The 15,303-nt window shown below is 49.8% G+C and overlaps 1 protein-coding gene and 1 pseudogene across 1 annotated transcript in view; one reads left to right on the top strand and one right to left on the bottom strand.

Moving 5' to 3' along the window:
* Nucleotides 1-1,829: 1,829 nt before the first annotated feature.
* The window catches only part of rims3 (regulating synaptic membrane exocytosis 3), a 480,949-nt gene continuing 467,475 nt past the window's right edge, over nucleotides 1,830-15,303 (bottom strand). Inside the window, exon 8 of the mRNA XM_085962301.1 lies at nucleotides 1,830-5,999. Within this exon, the coding sequence (XP_085818427.1) occupies nucleotides 5,787-5,999 (213 nt within the window). The 3' untranslated portion in view covers nucleotides 1,830-5,786. The remainder of the gene's footprint in view (nucleotides 6,000-15,303) is intronic.
* On the top strand, nucleotides 6,076-7,508 carry LOC147103035 (uncharacterized; annotated as a pseudogene).

The raw sequence follows: 15,303 nt of genomic DNA on the forward strand, positions 1-15,303 counted from the left end.
ATTTGTAGGCACATTAAATTACTTGAAGAGAGAGCCTGTTTAATTTAGTTTCCCTATGCTAAAGGTATGGGATTTGACTTTAATAATTCAAGCCCTTATTTTAGTTCTAACACAGACTCTCCTCTCATACCCTAAAATCTACAGCCAAGTGGTGGAGTGGAACAGTGTATAGTTGAAAGTAAATATTAAAAACTGTTGGATAAAACCATCACCATTGCACTCTGTCCATATACCGATGAGAGTTAAATTCTATCATGTATTTTAGTCAGATAAACAGCAATGCTTGCTGAATCCTATGATGCTCTTGGAGATCCTCTCAAGCTCATGTCATCTACCAACAAAGGCAACCTCCTTCAGACACCAACACATGGACCTTTTCATTGGGGAAGTTATTCTGCGAAGTTATCACAACGGGTTGGAGTTAATGCAACAGGTGAGCTCAAATGCCAGTCCCAATATTTGGTAATGCCACCATTGGCCATCTGGAGGAGAGGCAAAGCAGTATGGGGGACTGCGGAGGCAGGAGGGAGCATAGACCATCGAGAAGCCATTCCTTCCATCAGCCACGATTGCGTCCTCATTAATCAGCTAACCATCAGTATTGATGGCATCAACACCAAGGAAGATAGGATCAGGGAAATGGAGATTTCTTACAGGCCAGTCAAAGCCATTGCAGCTCCACGCACCCATTCTAATAGTTGGCTGAGTCTGTTGCCTATTTTGCAGGGTGTGCTGGTCTGCTGCAGAGAAACCCAGCTGATAATACCATAACGTTCAGCAAAAGGGTATCGCCTCCTTGTTTGTTCAATTCAATTTGCCTGTCGAATATTTAAAAAAAAATGATTTATTCATTCATGGGATGTGGACGTCGCTGGCAAGGCCAACATTTATTGCCCAACCCTAATTGCCCTTGAGAAGGTGGTGGTGAGCCGCCTTCTTGAACTGCTGCAGTCTGTGTGGGTGTCAGAAATAAAAAGAATTAAAGATCTCTTGGCAGACCCTGCGGGACAGTTGGGGAATGATGCATCTGTTCCCAGTTTTGTGTCTTGTGTCACCATCAAGCACCCCTGGACTAGGTAGATCATGGCCATGTGCCGAGTGAAGGCCCCTTTACTCTGCCCATCAATATTTCTTAACCCAATCCTCAGACAGTTATGCCCTTGATGATCTTATCTATCCATTGCCAATTCATAACAAATATCAGGCAGTTTTGCACCACACACTCGAGCCTACCCACCGGGATTAAGACTGTGACAACTCCTTTCCCAAAAGACTCAGACCCAGGAAAGAGGAGATTCAACCCACCATCCTGTTTAGGATCGGAACCTAAACCCCTGAGACGACTCCTCTCCCTTCCCCCATTGATTTCTTCTTGAGCGCTTTATCTAAGTGTTTTGGACCCTGGGTTCTGATACCTTGCAACCCTCCTCCTAGTTTTCAATCTCGGGTCAGATCAGTAATGCACTCATATTGAAGTACAGACCCTCTGGGTCAGTTATTACAATAAGAACTGTCCTGAGAGTTTTTGTTGCCAAGTTGAAACTCTTTAAAGGTCTCTGGATGACTTAGTAGAAGCAGAGATGGCAGAAATCTAGACATTTAATATATGTAGAAAATATGAATCATGTATTTCAACATAAAAGCCTTGTGAAAGGGTTAGTGTCTTGTTCTCCCCCTACCTCAGTTCTGCTTTCTCTTCCCTTGAATTTATTCCCCATCTTTTGTCCTCCCTCCCCCCCCGCCCCGCCACTTCCATGCTAATGGAATACTCTCCACTTGCCTGGATGAGTGCAGCTCCAACAACACTCAAGAAGCTCGACACCATCCAGGACAAAGCAGCCCGCTTGATTGGTACCCCATCCACCACCTTAAACATTCACTCCCTCCACCACCGGCACACCGTGGCTGCAGTGTGTACCATCTACAAGATGCCGTGCAGCAACTCACCAAGGCTTCTTTGACAGCACCTCCCAAACCCATGACCTCTAACACCTAGAAGTGCAAGGGCAGCAGGCGCATGGGAGCGCCACCACCTCCAAGTTCCCCACCATCCTGACGTGGAAATATATCGGCTGTTCCTTCATCGTCGCTGGGTCAAAATCCTGGAACTCCCTCCCTAACAGCACTGTGGGAGCACCTTCACCAAACGGACTGCAGCGGTTCTAGCAGGCGGCTCACCATCGCCTTCTCAAGGGCAACTAGAGATGAGCAATAAATGCTGGCCTTGTCAACGACACCCGCATCCCATGAATGAATGAAAAAAAGGTTCCAATGAAATCCGTATCACAGTGAGAGAAGAAAACATTTTTTTAAATTTTAAGTTTTTAAAAAATTATTTTCTCAACTTTTTCTCTGCATGATGATCCTAGGTGAGAGGTCAGATCAGTGCTGCTCTGTACAACAAGACAATGTCAACAGACACAACTGAAGCTAGAGAGGCAGACAGGGCCTGCTCCATTTGTTGAGGCCTAGGTGCATGTCTGGGCTCCATTACTTTCATAACAATTCTTACACTGCCCACTTCAAACTCCCCTGTGCTTCGGTGGATCAATGGACTATCTGAGGCACCTAGACCAGGGAGGTGGCAGGTTTGGTCCCTGATCAATTCTAAGCTAGCTGATCTCGTGGGGTGACAATGGAGACATGCCAACCAGCTTTGGTGTTCCTAAGAAAGGAAGGGGGGTTGAACTTGGTCCAGAAGGTGTGAAGGTGTGCAGAGTTCAGGGAAGGGCAGGAACTGGATCAGCTGTGATGCCCATCATTGTGGAGCAGTCCTAAAACATTATCTGAGCTCAGACACCCGGACAAAGTGCAGTCATCACATTTAAGAGAGTGGGGCCGAGAAAATTCCGGAAGATTAAGAAGAACGACATTTCATGAAGCTGGAAAGCTAAACATCCCATCAATTGAACATTTATTTTTCAAACACTGATGGAGGCCCCCAAAAGATGGTTTGTCTCTTTTTATCGGTTAGCATTCTGATTGAAAATGTCACATTAATATACAATATAGAGATGCTTAATGCACTTTATATACTTCACAAAGACAGTGCAATCAAGGCTAACAATAAGTGCATCATATTCTGACCAAACTCTACAAGACAGTCATTAATTATTATATCAAACCAATGTTGAGACATCTGACAGTTTGATAGTAAAACCACGTTACTTATACAGGAAGGAAATGCCCTTTTAACAGTAAGACATCTGATGAATTGGATCTTAATTTGATGATAAAACTGCATAAAGTTCTTCTTGTTAAAAAACCATCTCAGTGCTCGTACAAAATTGGTTTTCAGTCCCAGCCTTGCTACAGGGAAAAATGCACAAAACAGCTTCCATGCATTAGATGAAGAATGATTCCCATCAACGTGTGAATACCATGGACATCTTTTGAAACAAGGGATGCAGTTTTCCTTTGATGATTGAGTCGTCTATCCTGCTGTGCTGCAGCACCTCAACATTGGCAAGACAGATAATGGTAACCATTCCCCACCTCCCCTGACATTTATCCAATTGTCCAAACACTTGCGACTTCAGTTCATAGTTGGTCTGTTTTAGACAACAGCCAATGGTCCATCGTGTCTTGGCCAGAAAGACCTCCTAACATAGTCCACCTTTCCTCTTTTAGATCCAAGAACCAACACTGAGTTGGCCGTGCTCTTTTGCAGTGATGTGAAAACATGCTGAGATCACAGCTACATGAGTGACAGTGCTACATTTCTGCCATAATTACACAAAATATCACATTTAATCGTACCTTATCAGTTGGCCCATTGTCAAGTCTCTGAGTCCATGGAATCTTGAAGGTGAAGGTGGAGGAAGGGAACTGGATCTTTGGATCCTTGAATTCCTCATCAATGATGCCATTCAAGTTCTTCATGGATTTCCACAGGAGGTGAGTGTGAGCAGCTGCAAAACCATAAAGTGCTTACCTTTGAGATTTTATGTCTTATTCCAGTTTCTTTTTTTATTGGTGGTGTCCAATCACCTTTCACTTTACCTCACGGTTCTCAGAGACCCACCGTTAATAGTCATTATGGCCCTTGTTCCTTTCGGATCCGCAGATGGTGAAGGTTGACAGCCATTGGCCAGATCTAGGCCCACGTCTTCCTGAAAGACGCTGGGTAACATGAAGTGTCCAATTTCTCATCTTTTAGGGTGCTGTGAAATCCATTGCCCCTGGTATGTTCGTGGGTGCAGGTTGCACCATCTCTTCAGCTCCCAGTGAACTCTCCAGTCTGGCCTCATTATCGCCACTGAGGAAACTGACACTGATTTAGAATGTTTTTAACAATTTGCTAACATGAACTTTTAGTTTCTCCCCTGGGTCGGAATGGCTCCAGGTCTGTTTCTTCATTGGCTAGTCCGTGATTGGAATAGCTCATTTCTGGGGCATGTGGGGCGGGCAGTGTTTGTGACTGGGCCTGAATCACAGCACGAGAGGTATCTTCACTCTCTTGGAACTTTTGCGTTACTTGGAACAAGGCTGGTTTCAGTATCTTTTGAACAGACAGCGCTAAGTAATATCCCTGTGTTTGACCGACAGTTTGGGAGATTTTCTGGATCTAAGGCCCACAGTGCAGCTCATTGAAGAAAAAAAAACAGTAGCCCTTCTGATTCCTTGGCTGCCTGTCGCCAAAATCCATTGGTCAGAGTTCCATATCTCCAGAACATACACTATTGCAGCGTGTATTCTTTTGAAGTCAACAAAGTTTAAGATGGAAAGAACATGCAAAAGTCCATTGTTGCGTATTTTCTAGGATGCAATGAGAAGGAGTGGGAAATAGAGGAAGAGATTGCTGGGTTGGCTGGGACTGTGCACTAGGTCTCAGTCAAGCCATGACAACTTCATTGAGAGCGCAGCGCCTGGAATAAGCTCTGTGCTTTGTCGTGCCTGAGATCTTACCTCAGTAGCCTGTTGGAAGTCTGTAGGAGGGTGAAACATAGCTGGTTATCAGGGTTCAGGGTGCCAAAGGACGGGTGTCTGTGCCAGTGCAAAGGATACAAAGGTATTCAACATGCCTTCTCATACCTCATTCGATAGGAGGGTACTCATGCTCAGAGACATTTGGTAAGGCTTAGTTGGGATCGTGGGATTGTTACTTGAAACAATGCGGGGTCAAGAAGGAATACTGTCCTGGTAAGAAGGGTCAACACACTTGCTAAGTGGCCGAAATGCCAACATCTTCCACCATTTCTGAGAGAGAACCATTACAGGGACATTCCGAACGCATTAAATTGAAGCAAACGCGCAATAGTCTTATGAGTAAAGCCAAAGGAATTGGATCTGGCTGGGGCTTCTTGACAACAACAGGGAGCCGTGTAACCCAGTAAGGAAACCTGATAGCAGTGGTGACAGAGTGCAGAGCGACATCTGCCGATCAATCTACTCCTGGGGTCGTTTTCGCTACAGTCTGAATATCATGGCTTCCCCTGACCATCCCTTTGCCTGTTTAAGGTGATTGTTGCCAAATTCTTCAGGTTTTGGTGGGTTTAGTTGTCTTGTGTGTGCTATCAGAAACAGGAAGGTTTGTCTTCAAACTGCTGTGGGGGAAGGCTCTCTGCTGCACAATCTCCCTCCAACATACAAAAGCTACTTCCCCAGCTACTTGAATGAGTGCACATGATTGCAGCGGTTACTTATACTTCCAAGGTCAATGAAAATAAATAAAATGACAAAGACTAGCAATAGCAGCGGTTGGTTGAATTGCACGTACAGTATTTACAGCCACCTCTTGGCGTTCTGATGATATGCACTCGTTCTGGTCCTGTCGTCTGAGACCTTTAATGGCCGGCTGGGCCTGAGCCACTGTCTAGCGAAGACTGAGAGAGGCGGCGAGTGATTGGAGCCACTGTGGAGTCCACGAGAGACGAAGTGGGGAAAAGTTTGTACCAGCCAGTAACCAGGGTGGAAAGGTCGAGCTCCTCCAACAGGATTTGGGCCATTCCCATGAAATACTTGTGGTCCAGCCGACCATAATCACCCCACACAATCACCTGGAAGAACAGCAAGAGCAACATTTCAATCAGCAGTATTAGTAAGACAGGAGGACCCTTTTCAAAGGGGCTGGGGATGGATCCTGTGAATTGTATGCACAATAATCTAAGTATCAATGATGGAAAAAAATCACATTCCCACATAAGGTACCGAGTGTTAGGAGTAAAGCTCCCTCTGCACTGTCCCATTAAACACACCCTGGCCAGGTACAGCACGGGTTAGATACAGAGTAAAGCTCCCTCTACACTGTCCCATCAAACACTCCCAGGGCAGGTACAGCATGGGTTAGATACAGAGTAAAGCTCCCTCTACACTGTCCCAGCAAATACTCCCAGGCAGGTACAGCACGGGTTAGATACAGAGTAAAGCTCCCTCTACACTGTCCCATCAAACACTCCCAGGCCAGGTACAGCACGGGTTAGATACAGAGTAAAGCTCCCTCTACACTGTCCCATCAAACACTCCCAGGGCAGGTACAGCATGGGTTAGATACAGAGTAAAGCTCCCTCTACACTGTCCCATCAAACACTCCCAGGACAGGTACAGCATGGGTTAGAAACAGAGTAAAGCTCCCTCTACACTGTCCCATCAAACACTCCCAGGGCAGGTACAGCACGGGTCAGATACAGAGTAAAGCTCCCTCTACACTGTCCCATCAAACACTCCCAGGACAGGGACAGCACGGGTTAGATACAGAGTAAAGCTCCCTCTACACTGTCCCATCAAACACTCCCAGGACAGGTACAGCACGGGTTAGATACAGAGTAAACCTCCCTCTACACTGTCCCACCAAACACTCCCAGGGCAGGTACAGCACGGGTTAGATACAGGGTAAAGCTCTCTCTACACTGTCCCATCAAACACTCCCAGGGCAGGTACAGCACAGGTTAGATACAGAGTAAAGCTCCCTCTACACTGTCCCATCAAACACTCCCAGGGCAGGTACAGCACGGGTTAGATACAAAGTAAAGCTCCCTCTACACTGTCCCCATCAAACACTCCCAGGGCAAGTACAGCACGGGTTAGATACAGAGTAAAGCTCCCTCTACACTGTCCCATCAAACACTCCCAGGACAGGTGCAGCACGGGTCAGATACAGAGTAAAGCTCCCTCTACACTGTCCCATTACGCACTCCCAGGGCAGGGACAGCACGGGTTAGATACAGAGTAAAGCTCGCTCTGCACTGTCCCATCAAACACACCCTGGCCAGGTACATCACGGGTCAAGATAAAGAGTAAAACCCACTTTACACTGTCCCAAAAAAGACCCCCAGGGCAGGTACAACACAGGTAAAATACGGAGCAAAGCACCATCTAAACTGTCCGATCAAACACTCACAGGGCAGGTACAGCACAGTTCAGATACAGAATAAAGCTCCATCTACAGTGTCCTATCGTAACACTCCCAGGGCATGTACAGCACGGCTTAGATACAGAGTAAAGCTCCCTCGACACAGTCCCATCAAACAGTCCCAGGGCAGGTACAGCACGGCTCAGATACAGAGTAAAGTTTCCACGACACATTCCCATCAAACAATCCCAGGGCACGTACAGCACGGTTTAGATGCAGAATGAAGCTGCCTCTACATTGTCCCATCAAACACTCCCAGGGCATGTATAGCACGGGTTAGATACACAGTAAAACTCCTTCAACAGAGGCCCATCAAACAGTCCCAGGGCAGTTACAACACAGGTTAGATACGGAGTAAAGCTCCCTCTACACTGTCCCATCGTAACACTCCCAGGGCAGGTACAGCACGGGTTAGATACAGAGTGAAGCTGCCTCTACACTGTCCCATCAAAAACTCCCAGGGCAGGTAGAGCATGAGTTAGGTACAGAATAAAGCTCCCTCTACACTGTCCCGTCAAACAATCCCAGGGCAGGTACAGCATGAGTTAGATATACAGTAAAGCTCCCTCAAAACTGTCCCATCAAACACTTCCAGGGCAGGTACAGAACGGATTAGACAGAGAGTAAAGCTGCCTCTACACTGTCCCATCAAATACTCCCAGGGCAGGTACAACACAGGTTAGATACAGAGTAAAGCTCCCTCTACACTGTCCCATCAAATACTCCCAGGGCAGGTACAACACAGGTTAGATACAGAGCAAAGCTCCCTCTACACTGACCCATGAAATATTCGCAGGACATGTACAACACAGGTTAGAAAGAGTAAATCTCCCTCTACACTGTCCCATCAAGCACTCCCAGGGCAGGTTGAGCACGGGTTAGATACAGAGTAAAGCTCCCTCTACACTGTCCCATCGTAACACCCCCAGGGTTCGGATACAGAGTAAAGATCCCTCTATACTGTCACATCAAACACTCCCAGGGCAGTTGCAGCAAGGGTCAGAAACAGAGAAAAGCTCCCTCTTCACTGTCCCATCAAGCACTCCCAGGCAGGAACAACACAGGTTAGATACAGAGTAAAGCTCGCTCTACACTGTCCCATCAAACACTCCCAGCACAGGTACAGCACGGGTCAGATACAGAGTAAAGCTCCCTCTGCACTGTCCCATCAAACACTCCCAGGGCAGGTACGGCACGGGTTAGATACAGAGTAAAGCTCCCTCTACACTGTCCCATGAAACACTCCCAGGGCAGGTACGGCACGGGTTAGATACAGAGTAAAGCTCCCTCTACACTGTCCCATCAAACACTCCCAGGGCAGGTACAGCATAGGTTAGCCACAGAGTAAATCTCCCTCTACACTGTCCAACCAAAGACTCTCAAAGCAGGTACAGCACGGGTTAGATACAAAGTAAAGCTTCCACTACACTGTCCCATCAATCACTTGCTGGGCAGGTACAGCACGTGTTATGTTAGATCCGTGTATCTTAATGTTGTGTCCTTCAATAATCAGACAACAGACTGCAGGGAACGATTCAACAGGTGTTTACTGAATGAGGGTTACTTTAGAACTAACTGTACAGATCACTACTCAGGGTTTATATACAGGTGTGGTCACTGCCGGTACTACAGTATACAGGAGCTGTATAAAGTAGTTCTCTCCCTTAAAGGCACATACATTACAATTCCTCCCCTTTTAGATTAACAGTACCATAACACTCATTTAACAATTAAATATCAAACTAATTACAATTAACACTTTTAACATGCAACATTAGCTGAAAATAGTCTATTTATAAATTCAGTCTTTGGGGAGGCTTCCTGATCCTTTCTGGATAGCGCCTTTCCCGAGTGTCTTGCTCTTGGCGCGGAGGCGATCCTGGCCCCCTGTCGTCGGTTGGTTCATCAGCTTCCGATGCTACTGTTTCTGGGGTAAATGCGACTTGTACGTCGGGTTCATCACCAGGTACGTATGGGCGAGGCATGGGGTTGACTTGTTCCTGTGACTCTAGGATCTGGTCAGCCTGGCATCTCACGATGCTCTCCCCAACGTCCACTGTGTACATTAGTGGGCCCTGCCGTGTGCATATTGTTCCTGGCTGCCATTTTTCTGTTCGGTAGTCGCAGGCCAAGACTGGTTGCCCTACATTGAAGCTCCTTGTTGGCTTCTCATGGATGTGCTGGAATTGCTTACTCTCAACATCTCTTCATACGTTTGGTCTGAGCAAATCCAGGCGAGATCTTAACCTTCGGTTAAAGAATATCATGGCTGGGGCCTGGTTGGTGACTGCATGTGTCGCATTCCGGTAGGCGAACAGGAAATTGTCCACCTTGTGCTGCAGCGGAATGTTGTCATTGTACATAGCCTTTATTGCCTTCTTAAAGGTTTGTACGAACCTCTCAGCCAATCCATTTGTGGCTGGATGATACGGGGCGGATGTGTAATGCCTTACCCCATTCTTTTTCAAGAACCTCCAGAACTCTTCGGACACAAACTATGGTCCGTTGTCGGAGCAAATCTGTTCTGGCAAGCCGTTCCTGGCAAAAATGTTCCGTAGGACTGCAATAGTTTTCTCCGTGGTGGTGGAGGACATTTTGATGACCTCAGGCCATTTGGAGTGTGTGATGAAATATATGCCTTCATCAGCCCATGTGTTTTACCTGCTTGTATTGTGTGAACAGCCCCCTTTTGTTCCTATTGTGTGTATTGGCTACGCCCCTGTCTTTTGCCATAAAAAAGGTCTCAAAAGCTGTATGAGTCATTCCTACCAGACGAGCCCGATGTGGGAAGACCTGTAATGCTGCAATGTTCTTAGTGATTAAAAGCCTTTAGTTGAATCCTTAAACTCCTTAGGCTAGAAATTGACTTTGGGGCGGCCAGCTCGCTTGCGGCCAGAAATTATCGCTGCGCGCGGAGCCACTTGCGCCCGCCGGATATTCAGTTTCAGCGCCCCAAGTCGAAGCTGGCCGCAAATCAAGGGTTTTGGCGCCCCCGCTTGGGGCGCTGAAACTGAATATCGGCGCGCTAAGTGCCGCAGCGCCACCCGCTGCGGAGCGGCAGGCTGCGGTACTGCAGGCCTTCCTCCCTCTCTTAAGGGGGAGGTGCCTGCAACAGCGCGATCGCCGCTCGCTAGTGCCGGCAAATGAGCCCGGCACCACGGAGAAGTGCCGGGCTCCCGGAAAACAGCCGGCAATGCCACGGGGGGGGGGTGGAGGAGGCCGGGGAAGGAGGTGCGGGCAGGCGGCCGCCGAAAAAGCGGCCGGCCGCACCTCCGCCTTAACTCGCCCCACTACCGCATCAGGTAGGCCCCGTTTTCTGGTCGCTGTTTGCGGCCGCCGCGGAAGAGGCGGCCACAACTCAATATGGCGGTCGGGCCGGTAGCGGGGCAGTAGCGGGGCACTGCGCACACCGATGACGTCATCGGTGGCGGCGCAGTGCTACTGGCTAATGCCGCCATTACCGCACCGCTGAATATCGGGGGAAGTTTAACAAGTGGCGCAAAAGCCCTCTTTGGGCGAAAACTGGGCGCAAAGCCAACCGAATTTCTAGGCCCTTGTCTTTGAGTTATTGAAGGCACATCAATTTTAATCACTAAAACACCAGGATGGATCGACTCCTGAAACCAGAGCGCTTGGATCTGGACCCCCATGCCTCAGACGCAGCCACACAGTTCGGACACTGGTTCCAATGCTTCGAATTTTTCATTGCAAACTCATCCACCACCATCGCAGCCGCAACCGCTACCGGAGACATGAGACTGGGAATCCTGCGAAACTGGGTGAGCCATCGGGTCTCCCCTCTCATCCAAGATGCCACCAGCTACGGGGATGCCTGCACCATTCTGAAGGCCCACTACGTGCGGCCAATAAACGAGGTGTACGCCAGGCATCTTCTGACTACTCGCACGCAGCGGCATGGTGAGTCACTAGAGGACTTTATAATAAGCCTAAAAGTACTGGGCAGAGACTGTAACTGTAAGGCCGTGTCTGCCATCGTGTACACGGAGGAGCTGATTCGAGACTCCCTTATTGCGGGCCTCAGTTCAAATTACATTCGGCAGAAACTGTTTGAAAAGGAGGGACTGGACTTAAAACAGGCTATAGATATAGCACGATCGCTGGATATGGCCCAGAAGAACTCGGAATCCTGCTCCCCAGGCCACGCGGCCCACTCCGCCTCGTGCGCGCCGTGGGGGCCGCCATCTTGGAAGCCATCTTCACCTCCCAGGTCTCAGGCCAGCCCAGCACCATCGGAGCCCCAGCCTCCACCCAGGAGCCCCACTACTGCCGCGATGCATCGGGGCCCGAAATGCTACTTCTGCGGCCAGGACAAACACTCCAGGCATCTGTGCCCAGCGAAGGGCACCACCTGTTTTAAATGCGGGAAGAAAGGACACTTCAGCAAAGTCTGCAGAGGGAACCCCGCCTCCAACTCCACCATCGCTGCGTGCGCGCCGTGGGAGCGGCCATCTTGGAAGCCATCTTGTCCACCCTCATGGAGTCCACCATCTTGCCCCAACTACACGGACCTCCAGGACCCACTGGTGGCCTCGATCACAGTGGATCAATCCAGGCCGCATCCGTTGTCTAAATCGATGATGGGCATAGAGGTAAACGGGAACAAGGTTAAATGCTTGATTGACTGCGGGAGCACCGAAAGCTTTATTCATCCTAGCCTGGTAAAACGACTTTCACTAACGATAGTCCCCACACAGGGCAAAATCGCCATGGCCAATAAGACTCATACCTCAAAAATTACAGGTTTCTGCGCGGTTATGTTGTCGGTAAAAGGCAATGATTACAGAGATTTTAAACTATTGATAATGCCAGATCTCTGTGTGAGCGTGATCTTGGGTCTGGACTTCCAGTGCCACCACCAAAGTATCACGCTTACCTACGGTGGGTCCCACCCACCCCTCACAGTGTGCGGTCTGGCTACCCTGAAGGTCAAGCCGCCCTCTCTGTTCGCCAACCTCGCACCCAACTGGCGACCCATAGCGACCAAGAGTAGGCGGTACAGCTGGGAGGACAGACGGTTCATTGCGTCTGAAGTAGAAAGGCTCAAGCGGGAGGTATCATCGAATGCAGTACCAGCCCGTGGCGCGCCCAGGTAGTAGTAGTTAAGGGTAGCGAAAAGAAGCGGATGGTGATAGATTATAGCCAGACGGTTAATCTATTCACCCAGCTAGACGCCTACCCTCTGCCCCGCATAGCGGATATGGTTAACCAAATCGCACAATACCAGGTGTTTTCCACCATCGACCTAAAATCGGCATACCACCAGCTCCCCATTAGGCCGGAGGACCGTCCATACACCGCCTTCGAGGCGAACGGACGCCTCTACCACTTCCTCAGAGTCCCCTTTGGGGTAACGAACGGAGTCTCGGTCTTCCAGCGGGAGATGGACCGCATGGTTGATGAGAACCAGTTAACAGCCACTTACCCATACCTAGACAACGTCACCATCTGCGGCCATGACCAGCAAGACCACGACTCGAACCTCGCGAGATTTCTGAAAACCGCCCTCAGACTCAATCTCACCTACAACGAGGATAAGTGTGTCTTTAGCACCACGCACCTCTGTATCCTGGGCTGCATGGTGGAAAACGGGGAAATCGGTCCGGACCCCGACTGATTGCGCCCCCTACGGGAGCTACCCCTACCAAACACTCCCAAGGCCCTGAAAAGGTGCCTGGGGTTCTTCTCCTATTACGCCCAATGGGTCCCCAATTATTCCGACAAGGCCCGTCCCCTCCTGAAATCAACGTCCTTCCCGCTCACGGCCGAGGCCCACGCCGCCTTCAACAGCATTAAACACGACATTGAGAAGGCCGCACTGCGGGCAGTGGACGAAAACATCCCTTTCCAGGTCAAAAGCGATGCGTCTGACTTTGCTTTAGCAGCCACCCTTAACCAGGATGGGCGGCCCGTAGCCTTTTTCTCAAGAACCCTCCAAGGGCCCGAGATCAGGCACTCCTCGGTAGAGAAGGAGGCCCAGGCCATAGTGGAGGCAGTGCGACACTGGAGGCACTACCTAGCCGGCAAACGCTTCACCCTGCTTACCGACCAGCGGTCGGTAGCCTTCATGTTTAACAACAAACAGAGGGGGAAGATCAAGAACGACAAAATTCTCAGGTGGCGGATCGAACTCTCCACGTTTGAGTACGACATAATATATAGACCGGGGGCCCTCAACGAATCCCCCGACACCCTATCACGAGGGATGTGTGCCAGCATCCAGGGGGACAGGCTACAGGGCCTCCACAATGGCCTCTGCCACCCGGGGGTCACCCGGCTATTCCACTTTATAAAATCCCGTAACCTGCCCTATTCCATCGAGGAGGTCCGGTCTATGACCAGGGACTGCCGCACTTGTGCGGAATGCAAGCCCCGTTTTTTCAGGCCCGACCGAGCCCACCTGATCAAAGCTACACAGCCATTCGAGCGCCTGAGCTTAGATTTCAAGGGACCACTCCCCTCCACCGACCGCAATGTGTACTTTCTCAACATTGTGGACGAGTACTCCCGCTTCCCATTCGCCTACCCCTGCCCAGATATGACCAGTGCCACGGTCATCAAGTGCCTCGGCAACCTGTTTTGCACGTTCGGCATGCCTAACTACATCCACACTGACAGGGGGGCGTCGTTCATGAGCGATGAACTGCGCCAATACCTGCTGTCGAAGGGGATAGCCACGAGTCGGATCACTAGTTATAACCCCCGGGTTAATGGGCAAGTGGAGAGGGAGAACGCGACAGTGTGGAAGGCGGTCACCTTAGCACTAAGGTCTAAAGGCCTCCCCACCTCCCGCTGGCAGGAGGTCCTCCCAGACGTACTCCACTCGATAAGGTCGCTACTGTGTACTGCTACTAACGCCACTCCCCACGAGAAGATGTTAGTTTTTCCCCGCAAATCAACCTCAGGAGTATCCCTACCCTCGTGGCTCTCCACCCCAGGGACAGTCCTGTTACGGAAGCACGTGAGGGGCCACCAAACGGATCCCCTCGTGGAGGCAGTACACCTACTCCACGCAAACCCACAGTACGCGTACGTCAAGCACGCCGACGGGCGTGAACACACCGTGTCCATAAAGGGCCTCGCCTCGGCAGGAAGCGACGACGACGACCCATCACCACCACCCCCAGAAGAACCTCCACCATCCCCAGAGGTATCCTCACCACCCCCAGCAGTACCTGCAACAACCCCAGCACATGGGTATGCCCAGGAGGGCACCACGGACTCCCGGTCGGAACCCGAGGTACTGTTGCGACATTCAGGAAGGACTATCACACCCCCGGACAGACTAAATCTGTAGAAGGGGTGAATGTGATGAAATATATGCCTTCATCAGCCCATGTGTTTTACCTGCTTGTATTGTGTGAACCGCCCCCTTTTGTTCCTATTGTGTGTATTGGCTACGCCCCTGTCTTTTGCCATAAAAAAGGTCTCAAAAGCTGTATGAGTCATTCCTACCAGACGAACCCGATGTGGGAAGACCTGTAATGCTGCAATGTTCTTAGTGATTAAAAGCCTTTAGTTGAATCCTTAAACTTGTCTTTGAGTTATTGAAGGCACATCAGAGTGCGCATCCACGGCTATTAAAAACATTGAGTCCATGAATGGACCAGCAATATCACTATGCACCCGTTGCCATGGAGATGAGGGCCACTCCCATGGGTGTAGAGGGGCATGTGGTGGTGTATTTTGGACCTTCTGGCACCCTGAGCAGCTCTTTGTCAGGTCCTCGATTTGCTGATCGATCCCTGGCCACCACACATAAGCCTTTTCATTTTCACCCCTCCAAGATGACCTTCGTAAAGCTCATTGAGCACTCTCTCCCTTAACTTGGGTGGAATTACCACTCGGGATCCACACATCAAGGTCCCCTGGCATACTGACAGCTGTTCTCTTCTGGGTGAGAATGCTGGCAACAGTGACTCGCCAGGTGCTGG

This window comes from Somniosus microcephalus, chromosome 20 (genome assembly GCF_052327205.1).
Source record: "Somniosus microcephalus isolate GS21.2 chromosome 20, FLI_Smic_1.0, whole genome shotgun sequence".
Classification (NCBI taxonomy): domain Eukaryota; kingdom Metazoa; phylum Chordata; class Chondrichthyes; order Squaliformes; family Somniosidae; genus Somniosus; species Somniosus microcephalus.